At 40.3% G+C, this 26,854-nt stretch overlaps 1 protein-coding gene across 1 annotated transcript in view; it reads left to right on the top strand.

The window, feature by feature from the left end:
• Fas3 (fasciclin 3) overlaps positions 1-26,854 on the top strand; it is a 154,468-nt gene that overhangs the window by 6,183 nt on the left and 121,431 nt on the right. The window contains exon 2 of the mRNA XM_022068120.2: positions 26,417-26,516. Coding sequence (XP_021923812.2) covers positions 26,501-26,516 — 16 coding nt within the window. The 5' untranslated portion in view covers positions 26,417-26,500. The remainder of the gene's footprint in view (positions 1-26,416; positions 26,517-26,854) is intronic.

The following is a 26,854-nucleotide window of genomic DNA, read 5'->3' as shown; positions in this document are numbered from 1 at the left end:
TGGGCAGACATTCCTGTTCAGCGTAGTTAACACACAGCTGAGTTGACTGACTGATGTGAGTAGTGGACAGACTGCAGACGTGACTAACTCATTGTCTTAACTGCTACCTGACTGATGACGTATTAATAAATTTAATTGGCATTGCTGATTTCCCACTGTACGCCATTTAGGCGCTTAGGGGGGGATAAATTATAGCTCCTACTCTCTTGTTTTAGCTCTTCATAAATATAACAAAACTTTAATGAAATATTAGTATATTGCCGTGTATAATTTAATAATCATGTAATATATTAAATACGAAGAGCCACGGTGGTCTAGCGGTTAGAACGCTGGCCTTGTAATCCTGGGGTCTCGGGTTCGATTCCCGGCGGTGCCCGAATTTATAACTTGTGTTGGGCAAGGCCGTGGTCTAGGCAACACGGAGTTTTTCTCCGGGGGTTCCCCGGTTTCTCCGTGGCATCCCAACAATTACTCCATTCACACACAGAAGAAGGCAATGGCAAACCACTTCTGGATCATCTGCCAAGAACGTATATGAACCGGTCCCAGTCCGAGAAAAGGATGGAAGGATCCTGTTCATATGGACCTGTCCTCAGACAGAACACTAAATAAAATAAAAATATTAAATACGCTAGAGGTTTATTAGCAAATGCTCCCATGTCCTCATTGGTCACTGTTGGGTTCCAGTAGCATGAACTTCGTTCGAAATTTATACCCTAACCATTCGACATGTATCGATGAATATAGGTCGATTGGTTAGAAGGATGCAAAGCATAAACAGGCAACACTTCCATAACAAAAGAGGCATATCCTATATACTATCCAAGTGTTGTGATAAATGTGTCTCAAAGAAAAGTACTTTTCCAATAAAGTTTGATGGACTGGGTGTTAGAGAAGAAATCATTGAGGGAGAATCTACCGAATGTCTGCTGTATTTGTTTGAAACGGATTATGGTAACTTTAAAAGGAGTAGCAGAGATCGATAAAGGCTATTAGTATATGTTATCTGCAATTTATGTGTTTTCAAAGTATGCACGGGCTGTCCCAGTTGAATATAAAACTGGTTTGAATGTTAATACTACATTTAAGATCATTTTATCAGAAATAATACCAAAATAATCAAAGACATTATGGAAAAGGGTTAATGAAGACTTCGTAAAGAAGTTATAAAACTTAATGTCATTCGTCAGGATTCAACTTAAGGTAATAAAAAATCTTCTGTTGTTTAAAGATTTAGTAGAACACTGAAAGAAAATATGTGACAATTTAGTATTAAAGGAAATTATAAATACTGGGATACTGGGAACGACCCGTTTGTCAAGTGCCTGAGCACTGCAGGTCCCAACTTTTCGTTGGCTTGATCTATTAGACCAGGGGTAGTCAACCCGCGGGCCGCATGTGGCCCGCCTTGAACATTTTTCCGGCCCGCGAGATTCATCACACTTTTACAAAATATATTTATTTTATAATGGCCAAAGTAGTGAAAACCAATGTATTAAAAAAATACATTATTTGTGCATCCATATATTCAAAAATTATCTGTTTACATGTAAGAATAATAGTAAACACAATAATAATAACTCATTATGTTTCAATTTTTCACTCCAAAAAAATGTCTATAGTGTATCTAAATCTAATATGGGGATATATAATTTTATATGTGGCCCGCGGAGTTATGATGCATTTCCAAAGTGGCCCGAAAGATCATTTGGGTTGGCCACCCCTGCAGTAGACAGTCGGTAGGACTCCTTGGACGAGGGATCGGCCTATCGCAAGGCCTCTACCTGTACACAGGACAGAACAACACAGAAAAACGCGGACAGACATCCATGGCTTGAGTGGGATTCGAACCCACGGTCCCAGGAACCAAGCGGCACAAGGCCCACGCCTCAGACCACGTGGCCACTGCGGACCCCAAATTATAAATGTGGTGACATTTTACGAAAATTAATTCATGTTTGCGACAGAAAACAGAACCATTGGAATGAAATGTGTTGAAGTCACAGAATAAATAAAACGAGTGTATATATCTCTATTTTTGAAATTGAAAATTGGAGATAAATCAGAGTGCGTGCTGCTGACCGCTCTACAGAAATGTTTATTATTGTCGATGCTCTTCGATCTAATCCGTTGTGATATAGATTCAGAGATACTAGTGATGAGGAACGTACGGGCATATTTTATGAAGGAGAACAAAATGCCGTGATCAGTATCGAGTTGAAAATGTCTTAACAAAGAAAGGAAATCACGTTTATATAAATTATTTTAATTTTGTGGTTTTATAATTCTCGGGCTTATAAAAGGACACATTCTGACAACATCCAAGATACGAGATGCGATCGGAAAGTTTCAAGACTGTGTCAATAGAGGGCGAACCGGATGTAGTACGAGCTTCTGCCGCTAGGGGGTGCGGCCTACATTCATAGTGAATCAGTGTGCCAGCCGGCATCATCGAATTAGCATTTGTTTCTTAGTTACGGGCGTACTCATGAAATAAAATGATATAAATTTATACTTTTAAGAAGTATTCAATCTGCAAAGAGAGAAAACCTATGGCTATCATTGCAACTGACATAAGTCTGAAAATGGTTACAGTTACCATTGCAGATAGTGTTGTAAAGCAGTGGTCGTTAACCTGGGGTACGCGTACCCCCGGGAGTACGCGAAGACATCTTAGGGGGTACGTGAAATTTAAAAAAATATATGTATTACTTTATAACAAACACTGAATAATGAGTAATGTAATTTATTTAATTAATTTTAGATGTAGAAAAAATACTAGAAAAAGTTGAGTCTATGTGTTCAAACCATATTATTAAAACATTTGAAACTACCGTATCACGCAAAGATTATAATTTAAGTTAAAACAATGTATTCATATGAATGGAGAATCATCGTGTAAGTAAGTTTAAAGCGTACTAGTGTTTTTGGTAAAGCAATGGTACGTATAAGGAAAAGAGTTGGCTTAATACAAATATTGTGCAAAATGAATGACGGAAATGCAGATAAGATTGTGGAAGAATGTGTTAGATTAAGAGCAAAAATGTATGAATGTCTGTTTAACAGTAAAAATCAATACAGAAAATTAAGCTTCAATCATGAATTATATGCAATTGAAGTTAATAAGTTCTCATGATGAAAAAAGATACATAATGAAAGATGGATTCAATACATTACAATGAGGCATTATAAAATGAATCCTGGTAGATATTTTAAAAGCTGATGACGCTTGGTGATCGTGCGTTCGTTTCTCAGGTATTTTCAGAATTTCTTTTATTACTTAATACGTATTTTGATGATCTGTTCGCTTTTTGGGATGTTTTGTTAAGAAATATGCAACGCTCGAAAAAAAATCTAACTTTTACAAAATTCCGAACGCTCTAAAACTGCGTTTATTTTGGGAAAAGCTATTTCCATTACGTCTTGCCCTCATTTCGGGGTGTTTTTGTTAAGAAATATGCAGATTTCGGATTTTTCGGGTGTTTTGTGTTGGTTGCGCTATTTCTCTCATTCTGTATGGATTCTTCTGTCCTGACGTAGAATCCCCGGAATTCGTTCGATGTGGAAATGTCTTCTGGGCTGCATGAGGGGAGAAATCCGTGTGTCCGTGACGGAATCCGAACCCATGCCCCATCACTTTTCCTAACTTATCTCACACGACGGAGTATATGGTGACCAGCAAAATGGCGTGCCATGATTAACTGTTCTCGCAGCGAATCTGTTTTGTATGAAACAAGTGGAGCGGCTGCCGCGTGTCACGGGTGAAGCATTTAAACGACGCAAGGGGGCGTCCATCCATCACAGAAATCGATAGCAGCAAATGGTTGCCCTAAGTGCGTAAGATGGACGCGACGGACTGCAACCCTTCGCACGATTCAGACCGGCCACAAAATACAGCAGCAGCAGCATGTCCCATTTCGTCATTAACTACTCACATTAAATTGTTTTCAGAATTTCTTGTTATTTAACGTATCTAGGGTTGCTTTCCCAGTGGGCTACTTCTCTGCCTATAGCAACAAGGAGCAAACTTTACGTATCTTATGCATGCATAAATTATAATCGTTCCTGTGGTAACACTTTTAAGGAATTTTCGACATAATTGAAATCGTATATGTATGTTGTGTCTAAATTATTATAATCCTTGCTGTGTTAGTGTTATTACGGTATTTTAGGCCTCATGATTTGCATTGCTGATCTTGTAAGAAATAGCGCAACCAACACAAAACACCCGAAAAATCCGAAATCTGCATATTTCTTAACAAAAACACCCCGAAATGAGGGCAAGACGTAATGGAAATAGCTTTTCCCAAAATAAACGCAGTTTTAGAGCGTTCGGAATTTTGTAAAAGTTAGATTTTTTTCGAGCGTTGCATATTTCTTGACAAAACATCCCAAAAAGCGAACAGATCATCAAAATACGTATTAAGTAATAAAAGAAATTCTGAAAATACCTGAGAAACGAACGCACGATCACCAAGCGTCATCACCTTTTAAAATATCTACCAGGATTCATTTTATAATGCCTCATTGTAATGTATTGAATCCATCTTTCATTATGTATCTTTTATCATCATGAGAACTTATTAACTTCAATTGCATATAATTCATGATTGAAGCTTAATTTTCTGTATTGTGTGTGTAGTTCATGATTATTATTGTAATACATGGAAGCTTCTTGGTTTCTTTGCGAACCTTAGACAATCTGTTCTCAGGTTAGTGTTATTTCTAAATAAAAGGGTAGTTTTTCGCGGGTGTTACGAGTATTATTTAATTTCTGTAAACGTTTACAGTATTTAAATATGGATAGGTTATCTGATGTGCAGTAATTTTGTAGTTAAGTAAAGTTTGTCCCACTATACGCCATGTAGGCGTTTGGGGTGAAAGGAGGTATAGCTCCTCTCTTCCTTGACCTCGGCACTAGATGGGAGTGAGTGGTCAGCATCACGCCCCGGCCGGCTTTACCCCCGGGAAAGGACCCCGGCACCCATTGGATATGAGGTTGAGTGGGCCCCAGAGCCGGTCTGGACGCAGAGGCTAGAGGAAAAATCCTCTGCCCCCCGTCGGGGATCGAACCCCGGTCGTCCAGCCCGTAGCTAGTCACTATACTGACCTATCCCGGCTCATAATTTTGTAGTAGACATTAGTTTATATATTACTTTAATATCATCAAACGCATATTTTAACTCCTACTTTATAGAGAACGCAGGTTAAATACCGTGTTCACAAGAAACTGCCACTGGACACTCCTGAGCCAGATTACTTCAATCCACACTCTCGCAACCCGTTTATGTACTTTTTAGGTGTTTCATATGGAATTTTCTCTTTCATATTTTTCTAACAAAAATTACGCGTTTCCCACTTATCGTATGCGTGCTGTGTGTTTAGTCAGTCTTAACGTTAATGATCTACCGAATACCAGATTCGCACAGAACTCGCATAAAATGTTGTTCACTAGAAGTTATACTACATATTTCAACTCCTGTTAGCTAGCTGTGTTTGCAACTGAAGTGTACCGTGCATGAACTTTGCAGTAGCCTGAACAGCAAATATCCTACAGTGCCAGGGATTGTAAATAGCTTTGGGGAAAGAGAAGACGTCATTCAATATGGAGAACGCGCGAATCTCTGATTGCCGGAGAATTCTCCCATTGGTCTTTGTTTGTCCAATACGGTTCTGTGACCTACTTCTCCTGGCAACCCCCGACGCTGGTTTCAGTAAAAGAATGCCCCTTTTAGCTCCTTGTGAATCGGGAAAATCACCTTCTTTGCACGTGATTTGAAAGAACACCTTGTTGTTATGGCCAAGAACGCGTATCGTGAATGATGTCTGTCTAATGTAGCTTCAGTCAGTAAACCTCAGAGGTTTAAGTGGAATAGAGACGTTTGGAAGAGAAAATTCTACGAACTCTATAGTAAATGAATTTAAATATTTAAGCATAAACTAAGGATAATTTTTTTTTTTTACAAAACTGAATTTTATTGCTTTATATGGGTGTGAAACTTGGTCTCCGCGGTGAAGAATTAACATAACTTATATTTAGGTGGATTATATTTCATGGCAGAATGCAGAAGACAACATTAGATCTATTAGAGTAGAGGATATTACAAGATAAGGAGATACATATTTTGTAGGCCACCTATATTAGATCGATCAAGAAATAGAAGGTGATATTAAAGGGGTAGTGTGTGAGTGTATGAATTAGATTCTTCTGGTGGAGGTTGGTATTGCAGTCCTTTGGCGCGTTCATTTGTACGTCGGTTTCCATAAAAATCTGGACATTTCTTTGACTAACTGAACGACTTGTCAAGAAGAACTTAGTCTCATGGAGTTATCTAGCTTAAAACTGAGAAAGTCTAGAATTTCTAAGATCTCGTGAACCACACAAAATGCCCATTTATTCAACCTGATACCGCTGCAGAATTAAAACTTTCCATTCATCATTGTGAAATACCATTAACGTTTTCTTACACTGACATGTATATTTAACTAGTGAACGCAGAATGTGAAGGTTCATACACCTTTATTTGTAGTGTTCTGTCTGACGACAGGTCCATATGAACAAGATCCTTCCATCCTTTTCTCGGACTGGGACCTGTTCATATACGTTCTTGGCAGATGATCCAGAAGTGGTTTGCCATTGCCTTCTTCTGTGTGTGAATGGAGTAGTTGTTGGGATGCCACGGAGAAACCGGGGAAGCCCCCGGAGGAAAACTCCGTGTTGCCTAGACCACGGCCTTGCCCAACACAAGTTATAAATTCGGGCACCGCCGGGAATCTAACCCGAGATCCCAGGATTACAAGGCCAGCGTTCTATCCGCTAGACCACCGTCGCGGCTTAAGCGCGTTATTTTTATTATTATTTAGTGTTCTGTCTGCCGACAGGTCCATATGAACAGGATCCTTCCATCCTTTTCTCGGACTGGGACCTGTTCATATACGTTCTTGGCAGATGATCCAGAAGTGGTTTGCCATTGCCTTCTTCTGTGTGTGAATGGAGTAATTGTTGGGATGCCACGGAGAAACCGGGGAAGCCCCCGGAGGAAAACTCCGTGTTGCCTAGACCACGGCCTTGCCCAACACAAGTTATAAATTCGGGCACCGCCGGGAATCTAACCCGAGATCCCAGGATTACAAGGCCAGCGTTCTATCCGCTAGACCACCGTCGCGGCTTAAGCGCGTTATTTTTATTATTATTTAGTGTTCTGTCTGCCGACAGGTCCATATGAACAGGATCCTTCCATCCTTTTCTCGGACTGGGACCTGTTCATATACGTTCTTGGCAGATGATCCAGAAGTGGTTTGCCATTGCCTTCTTCTGTGTGTGAATGGAGTAATTGTTGGGATGCCACGGAGAAACCGGGGAAGCCACCGCCGGGAATCGAACCCGAGACCCCAGGATTACAAGGCCAGCGTTCTAACCGCTAGACCACCGTGGCGGGCTCATTCACCTACAGTTGCTTATAACCGGGAAGTCGCGCTGAGATTGCCGAAACTAGAACAGTCGTTTGCTGCGTTGGTGAATGCAAGACGTTTATGGTTAAAGCCTTCGTTAGTTGCCGTTGTACTCTGTTGCTGGTATCTTTAATATTTCCTTTTATGCGAATGCCCCAACATAATCTGAGTATGTAATTGCACGTGGTCTAATTGCGATTTGGCGCGTGAGATGTGTTAAGAACGGTGCACCCGTGTACAGGAAAGAAAGGACGTATGAATAAGTAAGAGTCAAGGACAAAAGACGAAGAAATAAAGATAACAGGAATAAATGGCGAATGAAGGTGGCAGGAAGGAAAAACCGAAACAAGAAATCAAAGAGTTGAGGGAAGAGACGTTTATAAAATGAGTGAGGTACGAAGGAGCGCGCAGTTTAACGTTGCTGTTCTCGGAGATGACAGCGGGCTTCTGTTTGAAGACGATTAACTGAATGATCGGTTATAGAGTGCGCTTTCAACTGAATTGTCAGAGGAATTATTAATTTGAAACGTTCTGAAAAGGAACTATCGTGACCTATTGTAAGGTAGTGCCCTAGCATCTGCTTTGATGGACTGAGGGAAACCTCGAGAAATTCCAAAAAATTGTGGCTGATCTACGGGCTGAGATTCGAATCGAGGACCTTCCGAATAAGGAATACTTCGTCTTGCGGTAGGAATAAGAGAGATGTCAGACGAGCGATGATTATTTATTCAGTTTAGGGACATGAAGTTGGTCGGCTTGGAGGCCACACGGCTGGATTCTTTGGATCCCTGCGTGAGAATACGAGGTGCGATCGGAAAGTTTCAAGACTGCGCGTATAAAAACCCGTACACTTATCTCAGGTATTAAATTCATCCATCACCCTCGAAGTAGTTCCCCTGGGAGTGAACACAACGATCCCAGCGCCGCTGCCAAGCCTGGAAGCATCCCTGGAAATCTTTCTTTGTCAGCCTGTCAAGCACCATCTGCGATTCTGCCTGAATCTCTTCTATCGTCTCAAATCTCCTTCCCTTTAGCTGAATTTACATCTTTGGGAAGAGGAAGAAGTCGCACGGAGCTTAGAAAGGAAGTTGGGGTCTGTTCTTGCAAGATCTTTGAGCTCCTGACAAACGAGAAGTCGATTCTGCTTCTGGTCCTCGGACAGGATGCGTCGCATGTGGAGTTCTTCCTTTAGAATCAGCTGACAGGTCCCATAGCCTATCCCAACAATGTCGCACAAGTCGTTGATGGTACGACGTCGATCTTCGTGAATGGCCTGCCGAATCTTCATAACATTTTCGGGCGTTGTTCTCGAAGATGGTCGTCCAGAACGCTCGTCATCATCGACAGAGGTTCGGCCATTTTTAAAACGTGAATGCCACACAAAAGTTTGTGCACGACCCATTGCGGACTCCCCAAATGCTTGCTTTAGCATTTCATAAGTTTCCGTAGCCGTTTTGGCGAGTCTTTGGCAAGAGATTCAGGCAGAATCGCAGATGGTGCTTGACAGGCTGACAAAGAAAGATTTCCAGGGATGCTTCCAGGCTTGGCAGCGGCGCTGGGATCGTTGTGTTCACTCCCAGGGGAACTACTTCGAGGGTGATGGATGAATTTAATACCTGAGATAAGTGTACGGGTTTTTATACGCGCAGTCTTGAAACTTTCCGATCGCACCTCGTATGTATCAGTTTTCGTGGGATTTTGGGCCAGAAGTTTTGAATGTTTCTGATAGCACAAAGGAAATCGAGATAAATCCTGTAGAAAAGCTTACCTGTTATATGTTTTATAGAATGTTAAGAAATTATAATGGTCTAACGATCACTTCGAAAGGGACGTTTGCTGAAACCAAAGACGAATTAATTGATGTTGAGCAGTAAACATGGCATCAAGTCACTCATTTGATGAAAGCTTCTGAATTGTACCAACTGTTACAGTGAGAACTTAACCTCATGGCTAGCAGCAAATTACATTATAGCTTGATTCTCTGGAGGAGTGAGAGATGGGAAGGCTGTAACTCGATAAAACATTGCGCGTCTCACTCTGACGTCCTCAGTTCAATGTCAGGGTCTATAAAACAGTACCACTCGTCTCGTTATTCACATGTGTAGTAAAAGTTTATTTTTCACTGGGTTGTTCTTGATGTAATATGAACGGCATATGTACGATAAGCTCGGAACGTGTATTCCACACCGGAATACACATAATAACCTCATTCGTTGTTCACAACGTGCATTCAGAGGTATTAAATCCTTCTTGTTCGATGTTTTCCATTTTGGCCACCAGATCGTACCTTCTCATTGTCCACATCACGAGTTTACTCGTCCGTCATTTTTGTTATCACAACTCGTAGGATATCTAGAAGTACGATTTTGAGGTCGTGCGGAATAGCACAATCTCCCCATCAGATTTAATCCAAATTCTTCGAGTGGTTTTCTAGTTGAAACGACTGGACGGACAGACAGGACGAGCCATAATGCTATGTACTTCATGCAAACAATGTTGATCTTGCATTATAGTTAGCTGCATGCGTACGAATATAAATTGAAGCACCGCTTGAGGAATTGGGTGGTTTTCTGTAAGAGAGAGATATAATCACTTCCCATATTGAAATCGGTCACCCACAGGGAACAAAATGAATGTCCTCAGAGCGTTCTCTCTGTTTAAATCATGCTTTGAATTCCGTCATTTTGTAATGCGCGTTTTCTGCGAAGGATACATTTGTATTTGTCCGAAATTCAAGCGTCTGGGAGCAGCGAAATATATGTTCTTTAAACGTGCATTATGTTCCAGCTTTGCGTTCTGCTACGCTCCCCCCCCCCCCCCCCCCCCCCCCCCCAGAAAGGCAGGTTTTGTGACAAATACATTAACTTCGCCGTTTTGAGTTTAAACGTTTATAGTTTTCCGTTAAATTGTTTTTCGCTGCCATGAGTTTTTGATATAATAGAGTTTTTTCACATTGACATTTATACGCCGCTTATTCTAGAGTTGGTTATGCAAAAAGTTTACCTACGTGTACTGCAGATGGGAGGATAATCTCATGCGGGATCTATGGGAGATAGGAGTTGAAGGAAACTGGATTTTGTTGGCCCAGGACAGGGTCCGGTGGAGGACTTTGGTTAATTCGGTGATGAACCTTCGTGTTCGGTAAGCCATCTGGTTGGTTGGGTCCACTATTTGGGAAGCCTGAGGGGAAGAGACCTCTGGGGAGACCTAGACGTAGATGGGAGGATAATCTCAGGCGGGATCTATGGGAGATAGGAGTTGAAGGAAACTGGATTTTGTTGGCCCAGGACAGGGTCCGGTGGAGGACTTTGGTTAATTCGGTGATGAACCTTCGGGTTCGGTAAGCCATCTGGTTGGTTGGGTCCACTATTTGGGAAGCCTGAGGGGAAGAGACCTCTGGGGAGACGTAGACGTAGATGGGAGGATAATCTCAGGCGGGATCTATGGGAGATAGGAGTTGAAGGAAACTGGATTTTGTTGGCCCAGGACAGGGTCCGGTGGAGGACTTTGGTTAATTCGGTGATGAACCTTCGGGTTCGGTAAGCCATCTGGTTGGTTGGGTCCACTATTTGGGAAGCCTGAGGGGAAGAGACCTCTGGGGAGACCTAGACGTAGATGGGAGGATAATCTCAGGCGGGATCTATGGGAGATAGGAGTTGAAGGAAACTGGATTTTGTTGGCACAGGACAGGGTCCGCTGGAGGACTTTGGTTAATTCGGTGATGAACCTTCAGTTCGGTAAGGCATCTGGTTGGTTGGGTCCACTATTTGGGAAGCCTGAGGGGAAGAGACCGCTGGAGAGACCTAGACGTAGATGGGAGGATAATCTGAGGTGGGATCTATGGGAGATAGGAGTTGAAGGAAACTGGATTTTGTTGGCCCAGGACAGGTTCCGGTGGAGGGCTGTGGTTAATTCGGTGATGAACCTTCAGTTCGGTAAGCCATCTGGTTGGTTGGGTCCACTATTTGGGAAGCCTGAGGGAAAGAGACCTCTGGGGAGACCTAGACGTAGATGGGAGGATAATCTGAGGTGGGATCTATGGGAGATAGGAGTTGAAGGAAACTGGATTTTGTTGGCCCAGGACAGGGTCCGGTGGAGGGCTGTGGTTAATTCGGTGATGAACCTTCGGGTTCGGTAAGCCATCTGGTTGGTTGGGTCCACTATTTGGGAAGCCTGAGGGGAAGAGACCTCTGGGGAGACCTAGACGTATATGGGAGGATAATCTCAGGTGGGATCTATGGGAGATAGGAGTTGAAGGAAACTGGATTTTGTTGGCCCAGAACAGGGTCCGGTGGAGGGCTTTGGTTAATTCGGTGATGAACCTTTGTGTTCGCTAAGCCAGCTAGTTAGTTACGTGTACTGCAGCCTACATGAAATAAAAAAAATGTTTATAAAGAATTCGTATGTTCAAATTCTGTTATAAGAATGGTTCTCCCTTGAAGACGATGAATTTTGATATTTTGTGTCAAGTATCGTCATTAGAAGATTTTAAATAAAAAGTCTTGTTCGATAATAGTTCTGTCTCCTTGTAGATTATAATAATCTTTTCACATCCGACTGCGTGAAAACATTTACTTTGTTTTTTTAAGCCGACGTCTGTATATAATAAATTTCAGAATTGAACAGTTTATGCTGGAAATAACTTGAAGAGAAGGAAGGAGACCAATTTTCCGGCTGTATCGCTGCAGGCACTCTGTTAGTTATTTAATAAACAAACATGGATTATACGTAATAGAATGGGAACCTGAAATTTCATATACTTTTACGTTATAATTCCATAGCGATTTAAGATTTTTCCCAGAAATTGTATGTTAAAACATCGTAGAGAACTGCAGCTTTTAGCTTATTGTGGGATATGAATAAGCCAAATCTTCAATAACGTTACATTTGAGGGCCTTGACTGAATAAACTTTGTAACTAAATTGTGTAAAAAGTACAAAAATCTGGCGCCTGTGGGAAACTTTGACGACTTTTAGATACTTGGAAGAATGCATAATGTGGTTCGCCAGATATCGGCTGTGCTGGGTGGGGACAGATGGAAGGAAGGATTGAAGGTGGATGCTGAATGCTGTATTGTGGTGTTTGACCGCGGGATGTCGGTATAGTCTGGGTGAAAACACAAGATCAACTAAACTGAAATAATAATAACCTCTCAGATGGAGATTCTGACATGGAATTAGCAGAAACGTAACACCGCGGCCTACCCTGATGTATAATTCAACAGGATATGCTTTGCGGTATTGTTGAACTTTATATGATTAAAACAAGCTGCGGTCTTGTAGCAATCGATACTTCGTCCGTCCCAGTGAAAGGGCTCAAATTCTCGGCCTGTGTTAAGAAGGGAGAAGTGAAATAACAAGCGATGTATCTTCTTTCTGAGTAACAGCTGTGAACGGGGGCGAGTGGCGAAGCAGAGGAATTGACTTGTATGGGTTCCCGGTGTATAGCCTGGCGCTGCCCAAAAACAGGGATCTCTCAACTTGTAGCATTTTGCCACGCACATGGGCACTCTGCTGTAATAAAATTATGTTAATCTATATTTATTTTTACAGTCCATACACCAACGTTTGAAGTTAAATGATGTTGTTAAAATTATATAATATTAAAACATTTTGTAGTATAAAATATTATATTTTGGCGCTTTTAATCGTAAATACGATTTTACATTATTTAGAGCTTTTTTTTATTTATTAAACGACATGTTTCGATGGATAATACCTCATCTTCAGGTTTATATCAATTTTATAATATTTTAAAATTATTAGATATTTTAATGCAATGTATTATATTTATTTGTGGTTTTTGTTTGTAGATTTTCTATTTTCATGGTGAGTTGTTTGTTTGTAGTCAGACGTTTATTTTCAAGTTGTGTTGTGCGGAGTAACTTACGTCTGATAGCTGGTGAAGATAATCTGTAACTCTACAAAATGTTTTAATATTATATAATTTTAACAACATCATTTAACTTCAACGTTTGTGTATGGACTGTAAAAATAAATATAGATTGAATCAAACACAAACATGACGCATTTAAGCTACAAAATTATGTTAGTTTGCAAGTGGTAGACACGGGTTATTTATTGATTTTATATCAACGTCGTGTGTTATTTACCGTGGAATGTGATTAAAAGATGTAAGAATTTAAAACACCAAGGAATTTCAGGCTATGCATTATATACATTTTAATCTCATAGCCATTTATACGAGGCGCGTCCACAAAGTAAGTTTCCCACTCGTCCCACAGCTAGCAAACCTTATATTGCGCGAAGCGACTGTGCGTACGTGATAGAGCAATGACGTAGCATGGCGCATGCACTAACGGTACTTCCCGCGTTCTCACAGTAGCATCGTTGCAGCTGTTGAAGATGGAGGTTCTTATTCCAGCTCCCGCCGACTGTGAAGTGCGGTCAGTGATAACGCTAGGTCGCACACGGCTCGACGGACAGCAAGTCTCCTGCAGGAGTTCAGCTGGGAGGTGTTTAATCATTCACCCTACAGCCCGGACCTCGCTCCCAGTGATTTCCATCTTTTCCTACACCTCAAGAAATTCCTGTCCGTTCAGCGTCAGCGTTTTGAGAATGACAGAGGCGGAGATGGTTGTCACACAGTGGTTCCAATCCCAGGCGGCAGACTTCTACGACACAGGTATTCAAAAGTTGGTCCCACTGTATGACAAATGTCTCAATTCCGGTGGCGAATATGTTGAAAAATAGCTGGACACTTGCTGTATCTGTTGCAATAAATATTTCCATGAAATTGTGTTTTGTTTCTGTAAACGGCCCCAGGGAAACTTACTTTGTGGACGAGCCTCGTACTTTCCGTCGATTAGTTTTACGAATTAGTCGATTAATCTGTAGAATAATCTGCAAAGTACTGTCATTGTCATATTATGAACATGTTTGGGGCCATTTTCTTGGTATTATACGTAAATTGTTTTAATCTAAAGTCGTGCTGTGTCTGTATTTTATGGAATTTATTCAACCGCTGAATCTGAATTTGTGTGTGTCGCAAGTGGACAAATATATTATTAATCTGTGGGTGATAAAATGTCCTGCTGCTGGGTAATTATTTCGTAGATGATCTTATCAAATTTTTATCCCTTTAGAAAGGCGAGAAAATGTTATTTTAACCGCAATTCCACTTAGCGCCCATTAAAATCACTTTGTCTCTCTGCATGAAGCAGTTTAAGAACGGATAAATTGTTTATGATATTGGAGAATTTTACATAAAAATTATCTAGCCATTTCAGTTTTCGTTTATAATGTGTAAATTTTATTATCACTTTTCACAATGACATAAATTTTATACTACAGTAGGCCGTTCTCGACAATAAACGTTTGATTTCTTTCGGCGCAAGATCGAAACAATTATGAGACTAAGAAATGGATGTCTCGATTGAATTTAGTCTACATTGAAGTCAGATCTTTTAACGTGTTAATTTGCAGCTCATTAGTTTTCTTTTAATGTGTGTATTAGCAGCGAACAGCGACACCCTAATATTGACAAGTTTTGTTGATTTATTATACATTGAGAACATCTCGGTATATGAACACAGCCATCTTCAGATTCACTGCCGTGAAAACCTCAAATCCTGTCTCGCTATATTCTAGTCCAGGGGTGGCCAACCCGCGGCCCGCGGGCCGCATGTGGCCCGCCTTGAACATTTTTCCGGCCCGCGAGATTCATCACACTTTTACAAAATATATTTATTTTATAATGGCCAAAGTAGTGAAAAACAATGTATTAAAAAATACATTATTTGTGCATCCATATATTCAAAAATTATCTGTCGAAATTATGAGAAAAAATTAACTTTGATTTTAAAATAATATTCTTGCGAATATATAGTGTATCTAAATCTAATATGGGGATATATAATTTTATATGTGGCCCGCGGAGTTATGATGCATTTCCAAAGTGGCCCGAAAGATCATTTGGGTTGGCCACCCCTGTTCTAGTCGTATTGTAATTTGTAGACCGTAAATGTTGTCATGTCATTTATAACAGTTTTAAATTCTTTCGTCCGAACGCGCCTCTTAATGTTATACTGTATACTTTTAATAACTTGTTTTTGTAGCCGCCGATTTAATTTGTGAGGGGTTCAGTACAGACTTAAAAGTATTATTCATAAATTGAATTTGCCTTTTAAAACCCCGTGTCCATTTCTGTACTCATCATACTCCAAAATTTGTTAATCTGCGTGGAGACGCGTGTTTACTTTGAGTTAAGAACTGAATATTTAAATGTTATTTAAACGATATTAGGGCTTCAAAGGGATTTAACCGGTGAGATCCAAGTTTGTAATGCCTGAGAAATAAAAAAGTATCTCACAGGATAAGCCATGAAGTTTTTAAATAGTTCCTTGAAAGGGAATGAATGCCTACTTGCAGAGAAAATCCTAGGGAACACTAAATAAAACATGCTGACGAGTAAAGTTTGGGTTTCTAACCTGCAACTGGAATTAAGACGAACGACATTTCAGTCACCAGCTGTCATGTAACTGTTACTATGATGGTTATAACAACGACAGTACCATGCAGTGTAATGTTTTCATTATGATTTCCGTCATATTTGAATATTATCAAGTACTCTGTGTTTTTAACCTCATGTCCTTAAATTGAGTATCAAATACATGCGATAATCAACTTTTCTTGACGTATTAAAATTGGAAAATTATTGCTCTAAGAATAATTCTGTTGGTGTGAAATTTGTGGACACATACACGTGTATACACGTACGATATTAATTCGATTAAAAATTAAAGCAAGAAATGATGTTTGTAACAGGGAACATTATTAGGCTTGCCCAAGCGTGTTTCGACTGCAGTGTATTTGGTCAGACCCCCCTCTGTTTAACAGCTGGTGTAATCAATAAAATCTTCTCCAGGCGCCTTCCGAGGTATCCAGTCACATCAGAACCCTGTTGATGGGGGCAGAGTTGGTTCCCGAAACGTCGGTTTACTACGGTAAACAGTTAACGCGGCTGATTGCCCGAGAAGATTTTATTGATTGTACTCATAAGATGATAGAGTTGCGTCAAAATGTGAAAATATATATTTAATTCATTAATTAATTAATCTTATCCGTCTAATCACAATTTAAAATTAAGATAATTAAAATACCATGTGATGCTCCTTATCGAAACATTCGATTTACATTTGGAACATCACTTTCTCACTACATGTTTCGGTTCTTAGATGAACCATCTTCAGGTGTGTAAAAATTACAATTATATAAACTTAAAACTTAATCATAATTTCTTATATGCAACTTTTTTGTAGTGTTCACTTCCAGATTCCATTGATTGTACTCTTCGCGAAAGTCTCAAATCCTATAGCTGGTTTAAAGTTGTTGTTTTTTTCTAATGGTCTCCTTCCTCGGATTCTCATCGATTCGCTTGTACGTGTTGCGTCATACGTAATCATTGGAAAGGTCTGTTTTGGCAACCGTATTTGTGAAAGGGATAATTGGAGCCCGAGATAAGAATGGGGTCTTCTAAGTTACGTGAATTTGCGACTGAGAGCTGTTACAAATTTTGTTGAACCTTCATGCATAGTGTTACTAATTGGTTCAATTAGTGGCAATGAACTTTCTTATGTTAGTTGGACTTACATTGTTATTCTTCTTACTCTTTCTGCTGAATGTCGCGATTGAGTGATTAACACTCTGCTCCTTATTCGGAAGGTACCGGGTTCAGATATCTTTCTGATGAGGATGGGGTGAGAGTGAAGATTTTAGAGTTCTGAGTAAAAACCTGAAAAATCAAGAGAAATTGTTAATTTTTGGTAATATATGTTGATATATTTTTGAGGAATTTGGATCGGCAGGTCTGCATGAGAAGCACGCAGTAGTAATTTAGAACTTAGAAACTCTCTCATCATTTGTCTTAAAGACTGAGGAAAACCAAGAAAATCTGTGTCGAGATGGCCGTTCGCCGGATGCATACCGACTACTAGGTAGCAGTCCCGCAACAGAAAAAGTAGGCCTTTGTTAAGCCCCAAAATCGCCCTAACGTGAACCGTGGGTTTTATTAATAATTTCGGTAGACTACAGGATTTTTGTAATATGAACTCCATAAATAACCTCTCTCCAGAATACAGAGTTATTGTGTGGTGCATATAGATATATATATATATATATATATTCTCTGAGAAATACGAGATTTTATTCGGGAACATATTAAATTTGAAGAAGCCAGGAGTTCTTCCTCGCCACAAGATTTCGCGTTTTGCCACCCCTGTGCCTTATAAAAACAGGAAAAAAGTTACTTTGTTCTGCAACCATATTTTTCCACGAATAAACTGCTCACTTCATTATGGTACGCATTTCCTCCACCTACTGGCTTCTTCATATTCATAGCAGTGAAGTAATTTGTGTGGAACACATTCCAAGTGTACAAGAAGCAGACGTGGATTTATTTTTAAAAAGGGTCCTGAATAATATTCTTGAGGCTCGGTTAGCATACAGACAGGCTGTGTTTTTTTTTATTTATGTACATGGAACATCTCATGTTCTTGATTATATGGATCTGTTATCCTCGATTGTAACCTTCCGTTAAATCGACTTTCATCTGTTCGTATTGAATTAAAGCACGTGATTTGTGTTTCAGGACAGTTTTCAGACAAGGTCAGTTGATTTACAACTTAATTAACGCTTTAAAGAACGAAACTATTGTAAATAGTATTCAAAAGGCGATTCTTAGAAATTTGCAACCACTTTCCTGGTGCTTTAAAGAGATAAGTTACTTTTAGGCCTCATACATAAGCAATATTGAGACTATTACTCATGATAATATAATTATGTACCCTAAAAATAATACCCCATACATCTTCTGTCTATGTAAGATTTGAAGATGAAGATTTCTGTCTTCTGGGTTGTTGCGCAGTGTAGTCTGGTCGATGTTAACCAACGTTTCAGAGGTCATACTGCCTCCGTCATCAGGGCGATGAGTATGAAGATTTCTGTCTTCTGGGTTGTTGCGCCGTGTAGTCTGGTCGATGTTAACCAACGTTTCAGAGGTCATACTGCCTCCGTCATCAGGGCGATGAGTATGAAGATTTCTGTCTTCTGGGTTGTTGCGCCGTGTAGTCTGGTCGATGTTAACCAACGTTTCAGAGGTCATACTGCCTCCATCATCAGGGCGATGAGTATGAAGATTTCTGGGTTGTTGCGCTGTGTAGTCTGGTCGATGTTAACCAACGTTTTAGAGGTCATACTGCCTCCGTCATCAGGGCGATGAGTATGAAGATTTCTGTCTTCTGGGTTGTTGCGCCGTGTAGTCTGGTCGATGTTAACCAACGTTTCAGATGTCATACTGCCTCCATCATCAGGGCGATGAGTATGAAGATTTCTGTATTCTGGGTTGTTGTACCGTGTAGTCTGGTCGATGTTAACCAACGTTTCAGAGGTCATACTGCCTCCGTCATCAGAGTATGAAGATTTCTGTCTTCTGGGTTGTTGCGCCGTGTAGTCTGGTCGATGTTAACCAACGTTTCAGAGGTCATACTGCCTCCATCATCAGGAAATCAAGTCAAAAATGCCCTGTTTATTTATGGAATCTGTAGACTTGTTATTAGTCTAAAGGTTTTTGCTGAAGATGTGTCATTAAGCTGGTACGTGTTGTTGGACACCTTTCCTCTATCTGTTAGTTAAAATAACATGACGCGTCAGAAGCTACAGACAGACAATGAAACAAACATATAAAAGTGTCTTTCGCTCACTCAGAATGCTAAGAACACCTAAAAATCGATTTAAAGTGATAAGATTTCATGTGGAGACATGAGTAATAGATCGAGCTGCTGAAACGCTGTGTAGCCTATATTAAAAGGAGACGTCTGACATCATATCCGAAAAACGTGTGGTGTGTTACGATGTTATGAGGGTTATATCTTCCCGTCCTTGACTTTCTCGTCGTTTTAGCTAAAAAGTGTAAAATAACACCAACATGTTGACACAAAGGATGTGATACTTACATAAGCCTGTATGTATGATGCAGTTTCTGCTTTGCTGTGTGTGTATGACGTTAGATGGTAGAATGTTCTGTTCTAGAAGTGCTGCTGCTACGAAGCAGCTTTTAGAACTGCTAATAAGAGTGACGAAAACTGCGAAATTATAGAACTGATTGTGTTTTTCATTGTTCCAAGAAACACGGGGGCGTGGGGAAGTAAATCATGGTTCGGAATGTTAGGAAATCAACTATTCCTCCTTTAATTTAGCGCCTTCTTATTTATTAGCTTTAAGTAATATTTAAAAGTTTGAACTACTGTTAACGTAGTAGTCATTGGAAACTCATCAAAACAGTTTTCTTTTAGCAAAGGTTAATTTTATCGAAATTGAAACCCGGAAAAGATTTATTGACATCATTTACCTGTGATGTGAAGGTTAGGGTTTCGAAGTACTGCCCAGAAATCAATAGATGCGTGTCTTAACATGTTACCATATAAATTCCGGTTTTTTTTTTTTTGTAAAATTTCAGTTATCATCAATTTTTCGTTGTCAATCATATTTTCTGTTACACAACAGTTTTGTAATTCTGTGTTGGTATTTTTTTAAATTTGCAAATCATGAAGCGGTTTAAATCTATTTGTATTTTATATGCGTCATGTTTGTGTTTGATTAAATATATTTATTTAGTACAGTCTATACACAAACGTTTGAAGTTTATTGGTGTTGTAAAAATTATATAATATTAAAACATTTTGTTGTGTAAAATATTATATTAGCGCTCTTAATCGTAAATACAGACACAGATTCTCTTCACCAGCCGTCAGATTCACGTTACTCTACACAACACCTCTTGATAAATATAACGTCTGACTACAATAAGCAACTTACCATGAAAATGGAAAGCTACAAACAGAACTACGGATGATTATAATATATTGCATCAAATATATAATAGTTTTTAAAATATTTTAAATTGATAAAAACCTGAAGACGACGGTATTACCCGTCGAAACATGTCGTTTTAATAAAAAGAGCTAAAAAATATAATGTAAAATCGTATTTACGATTAAGAGCGCTAATATAATATTTTACACAACAAAACGTTTTAATATTATATAATTTTTACAACACCAATAAACTTCAAACGTTTGTGTATAGACTGTGCAAAATAAATATAGGTTTAAATCTAATTGTATTTTCATTATGCTCGCCTGGTAAGTATGCACTGCACATCTTGACATTGAGGGTACCAAGACATGATGACCTCCAGTGACATGTGTTCATAACGAGTTTCATCAGAATTGATCTGTTAGCATACGTAATATTTATGTCGGCGTCAAATGTAGTAAGACATTCTTTTTCGTTAAGTCTACAGAACACCTACTTATTTTGATTTTGATTTTCTTTGCCAATTTCCAATCAATATTTGAATATATTGACGCTAAATATTACTTTATTTTTGGACGAATGTAAACAGTGATGAAGATATGTATCTTCTTTGTTGTAACACCCTGATGTTTGAGGCAGCAAGGACCTCTGAAAAGTTTGTAGACTTCTACCAGACCACACGGCGCTACAACCCACAAGACGACCATCTTTATACTCACCGCCGTGAAAACCTCAAATCCTGCTACGAATGTAAACAATTTTGGTTTTAATACATTAAATTATGGATCGCCTTTAAACTTACGTGGGTTGGCTGCAGTCCAGTTGGTATAGTTATGATCACGTTGACCTGCGTCATTTTTATGCTGACGTCCGGTGGTTCAGTGTAACCATAATGGGGGTGGGGGGGTTTAGAACGTACAACTCCAGCCTATATTTTAGCCCTTGGAAGGGAAAATGGCGGTGTTGCATGCATTATGGAAAGCGATGACAGCTGACACCAGCGCCAGTATGCAAATTACGAGAATGCTGAATATGGACTGAGAAAATCCTGTTCACAACGGAACAGTTAGTTGTCTGTGCTGCTGTTTTTTTTTTTTTTTAAATTTCGTAACAACTGCGGATTATTCTCAGTTTTCTGTGGTAACAGACGAAGGACTTGTGTTGCTTATTACTTTTCCCCGACAGAGAACGCGTTGTCACCTAATGAACTCGGTATTTGTTACTGCCTCGTGGGGGGACCCCCCCCCCCCCCCCCCGACACACAGCAGATGTGAGCAACTCTGTTTACCCTTTTATGACTTTGGATTATGTAAGACAGATAAAATAATGTGTAGTAAGGAAGACAAGGCCTTGAATCTAGATTGTATTCAAGTAGGATTTGAGGTTTCAGTCCAGACTTTTCTGGGTTGTGACGCCGTGTAGTCTGGTAGTTGTCTGCCGACGTTTCAGAGGTCTTTGATGCCTCTATCATAGGACTCATCGCCCCAGTGATGGAAGTAGTAAAGACCTGTGAGACGCCGGTAAGCTTCTACCAGACTACGAGGTGTTGACACCCAGAAGACGACCATGTTTGGATTTGATCTTCTTGCTTAGGGCTTCATGTAGTCTTGTAGATTACGAACGTTTTGTAAGAACCTGTCGCCTCCATGTCCCCGATAGAACGAAAGGATTTTCATAGTTTCCACAAATAGGTTAATTTTACGACATTAATGTCGAAGAAGTTCAAATGGAAACAAAGAAATACTTAATTCTGTTTCTGTAACTCCTTTAGGTGAAACAAGTAGGACGCATAGCGTAGATGTGATTATATTGAAATAAATCTTTGGTAACTAATCTTGAACACAGGAAATATAATTAACTGGCTCATAAGAGCGCCAAGTGACCTGTTAATTAACATAAGAATGAGTTCTCTGCTTAGTTTCAAATTTCTTCTTTGTGTAATGGATATTTTTGTTGCCCAATGCGTCGCTAATATTCCCCTTAAGATGGCCGTCTTCTGGGTTGTTACGCCGTGTAGTCTGGTAGATTTTTACCGGCGTTTCGGATGTCCTTGCTGCCTCCATCATCAGGGCGATCGCAGACTCAGCGCCGTGAAAACATCAAGTCCTACGATATCCCACTTCTTAACCACATTATATTTTCACGATGTGAAATCTGTGACGTGAGGCTTGTAGTTATTTTGTCTCTTGCGATTAATACAACTTTGTTAATTCATATCTTAATTGCGTCATGTTTGTGTTTTATTGATACAATATTTTTATTTTCCGTCTATACACAAACTTAAAATAATGTTGTTTAAAATTATTTAAAATTATAACATTCTCAGTAGACACTGCATCTTGTTACATTTTTGTATCGACGACATGTTTCAATGTGTATCACATCATCATCAGGTCTATCAATTTTAATATATTTTAAAAACTGTTGTACATTTTGCGTTGCGTTTATTGATTATTTTAATTTGTTTAATTTTATTTAATTTTAAGTTTTTTGTCTCTTCCTTTGATTTGGAGGTTGTACTTGGATGTTTTATATCTGTAAAATTAATTAATTTTCAAGTCGTGATTTTGGATATTGACATAGGAAATATAATAATTTAAAGAGTTAATACGTGATACAACGTAATAAAATGTAAATGAATCATAATAAAATGTAGTAAAAGGTAATGAAACATACCGGGTTGTAATTGATGTGTTGTGTGTCCGATATTAAGAGACGGTAAACTGCAACTGAGATGTGTGGCTATATATATTGATATATTGATATATATTAATTCGTTCCTTGTGCATGTAAAAGCAAGTGCCTATAATGGTTTCTGCCTCGTAATACGGAGCGCTATCCTCTTTAGGCGCGACTACCCTGCCACCTACGCTATATTACCGGCGAACCAATCCAATTTTAAGCATGTAGCGCTCAGCTGTCATTACCGCCACGGAGCACTATCATTATTATATTTACTGTCGTCCAATATCCCGGTTAAGGTTTCAGTTACAGTCTGTTTGCAGAATGCGTCCACAGCGACCTCGAACGTCCTGCTGTGATGCAGACTTCCGGTCTGTCAGTTGACAAATGCTCCCTCCAAGTTTATATATCGGGAGAGGGACCAAATATACACGTTTTTGTCATTGCATCGTCTTCAACTTTTGTTATTTCTTCTTCTCCTTTTTGTGTTTGATTCGGTATTCAGCATTTATCCAAAATCTTGGAAACCTCTGTTTCTCCTTTCTTTCCCGCATTTCCTGTTTGTTTCTTACTCGTCCCTACCTCTGTATTAGTCTTATTTGTTTATTTTATTTTATTATTTATTCCTTTTATTATCTTTCACATTATACAGTTGGGCCTAAGTCCGCGCCCCACTGGAATATAATTTTTTGTAATATAAACAAAAAAAATTAGGCCACTCCGATCACCGGACTTTTCACCTCTGGACGTTTTAATCTGAGACCACCTGAAGTCTGATGTTTACACCGACCGACCAAGCTCTGATTGTGATAAATTCGCTGTGGACATGTTTCAGGGCGTGCAAGTAGCTGTTAGATCGTTAGTTATTTATTTATTTAGTGTTCTGTCTGACGACAGGTCCATATGAAAAGGATCCTTCCATCCTTTTCTCGGACTGGGACCTGTTCATATACGTTCTTGGCAGATGATCCAGAAGTGGTTTGCCATTGCCTTCTTCTGTGTGTGAACGGATTAATTGTTGGGATGCCACGGAGAAACCGGGGAAGCCCCCGGAGGAAAACTCCGTGTTGCCTATACCACGGCCTTGCCCAACACAAGTAATAAATTCGGGCACCGTCGGGAATCGAACCCAAGACCCCAGGATTACAAGGCCAGCGTTCTAACCGCTAGACCACCTCATCTTATTATTATTTAGTGTTGTGTCTGACGACAGGTCCATATTAACAGGATCCTTCCATCTTTTTCTCGGACTGAGACCTGTTCATATACGTTCTTGGCAGATGATCCAGAAGTGGTTTGCCATTGCCTTCTTCTGTGTCTGAATGGAGTAATTGTTGGGATGCCACGGAGAAACCGGGGAAGCCCCCGGAGGAAAACTCCGTGTTGCCTAGACCACGGCCTTGCCCAACACAAGTTATAAATTCGGGCACCGCCGGGAATCGAACCCGAGACCCCAGGATTACAAGGCCAGCGTTCTAACCGCTAGACCACCTCATCTTATTATTATTTAGTGTTGTGTCTGACGACAGGTCCATATGAACAGGATCCTTCCATCCTTTTCTCGGACTGGGACCTGTTCATATACGTTCTTGGCAGATGATCCAGAAGTGGTTTGCCATTGCCTTCTTCTGTGTGTGAATGGAGTAATTGTTGGGATGCCACGGAGAAACCGGGGAAGCCCCAGGAGGAAAACTCCGTGTTGCCTAGACCACGGCCTTGCCCAACACAAGTTATAAATTCTGGCACCGCCGGGAATCAAACCCGAGACCCCAGGATTACAAGGCCAGCGTTCTAACCGCTAGACCACCTCATCTTATTATTATTTAGTGTTGTGTCTGACGACAGGTTCATATGAACAGGATCCTTCCATCCTTTTCTCGGACTGGGACCTGTTCATATACGTTCTTGGCAGATGATCCAGAAGTGGTTTGCCATTGCCTTCTTCTGTGTGTGAATGGAGTAATTGTTGGGATGCCACGGAGAAACCGGGGAAGCCCCCGGAGGAAAACTCCGTGTTGCCTAGACCACGGCCTTGCCCAACACAAGTTATAAATTCGGGCACCGCCGGGAATCGAACCCGAGACCCCAGGATTACAAGGCCAGCGTTCTAACCGCTAGACCACCTCATCTTATTATTATTTAGTGTTGTGTCTGACGACAGGTCCATATGAACAGGATCCTTCCATCCTTTTCTCGGACTGGGACTGGGACCTGTTCATATACGTTCTTGGCAGATGATCCAGAAGTGGTTTGCCATTGCCTTCTTCTGTGTGTGAATGGAGTAATTGTTGGGATGCCACGGAGAAACCGGGGAAGCCCCAGGAGGAAAACTCCGTGTTGCCTAGACCACGGCCTTGCCCAACACAAGTTATAAATTCTGGCACCGCCGGGAATCAAACCCGAGACCCCAGGATTACAAGGCCAGCGTTCTAACCGCTAGACCACCTCATCTTATTATTATTTAATGTTGTGTCTGACGACAGGTTCATATGAACAGGATCCTTCCATCCTTTTCTCGGACTGGGACCTGTTCATATACGTTCTTGGCAGATGATCCAGAAGTGGTTTGCCATTGCCTTCTTCTGTGTGTGAATGGAGTAATTGTTGGGATGCCACGGAGAAACCGGGGAAGCCCCCGGAGGAAAACTCCGTGTTGCCTAGACCACGGCCTTGCCCAACACAAGTTATAAATTCTGGCACCGCCGGGAATCAAACCCGAGACCCCAGGATTACAAGGCCAGCGTTCTAACCGCTAGACCACCTCATCTTATTATTATTTAGTGTTCTGTCTGACGACAGGTCCATATGAACAGGATCCTTCCATCCTTTTCTCGGACTGGGACCTGTTCATATACGTTCTTGGCAGATGATCCAGAAGTGGTTTGCCATTGCCTTCTTCTGTGTGTGAATGGAGTAATTGTTGGGATGCCACGGAGAAACCGGGGAAGCCCCCGGAGGAAAACTCCGTGTTGCCTAGACCACGGCCTTGCCCAACACAATTTATAAATTCGGGCACCACCGGGAATTGAACCCGAGACCCCAGGATTACAAGGCCAGCGTTCTAACCGCTAGACCACCGTGGCGGTAGATCGTTAGTACCCACAACAATTTTAAAAAAATATTATTCGACTGTAAACTCCATGGGGCGCGACTTTTAAAGTTAAATAAACAGGTGACTGAAAATCTTTTGAAAAGCTGACGGTAACAACAGATGTGAGAATACTGTTACGCAAACTGGGTTATCTTCAGTTGACAATATGCAAATTGCCTGCTGGCGTTTGATGACTTTTCCTTAGATCACGTGGTAAACAGAATACTGACGAAGTGAGTTAATATAATGTCAGAAAAATCCCGCATTACTTTTCCAGTTTTGAATGTATGCTACTGATACATAGTTCGTTATTATGCTCGATACCAGTGATGTAATATTACTTTTCTTTTATTTGCAGGTACCTATATTTCGCGCAGTGCGGTGCTATGTTAGCTGTCTGTTTTTCTTGCCTTCCTTTGACTCCTGTGAATGCAACATCCCTATGGATTCGCCGTGCCGTGAGTGAAGCAATATTAATGTTAATGTTTCTATGGAATATATGTATACATATGTTTGTATATTAGTAAACACACAAACTCACAAGTAGGCCTGATATTAATGTATTATACGCTGAAAAACACGAGGTATTTCTCTCCTTACTAATCTGAAACATCGTCATGTAATCTAGGATTCAGTGAGTGCTAATGTGATTGAAACGTATGAATCAATCAAATGGAAATATATTTTAGCGACGCCCGACCAAAAATAAGATCTAGTAAGAGATTACAGCTTAGTGAAAGGCTGTTCAGATATGTAAAGTGCTTGCGCCTTGATTGCAGAATGTTGACTTCGGTTT

This window comes from Zootermopsis nevadensis, unplaced genomic scaffold (assembly GCF_977971745.1).
Source record: "Zootermopsis nevadensis isolate Lab colony 2312 unplaced genomic scaffold, Znev_1.0 Znev_ptg000030l, whole genome shotgun sequence".
Classification (NCBI taxonomy): domain Eukaryota; kingdom Metazoa; phylum Arthropoda; class Insecta; order Blattodea; family Termopsidae; genus Zootermopsis; species Zootermopsis nevadensis.
This window is presented reverse-complemented; position numbering and strand designations above follow the sequence as displayed.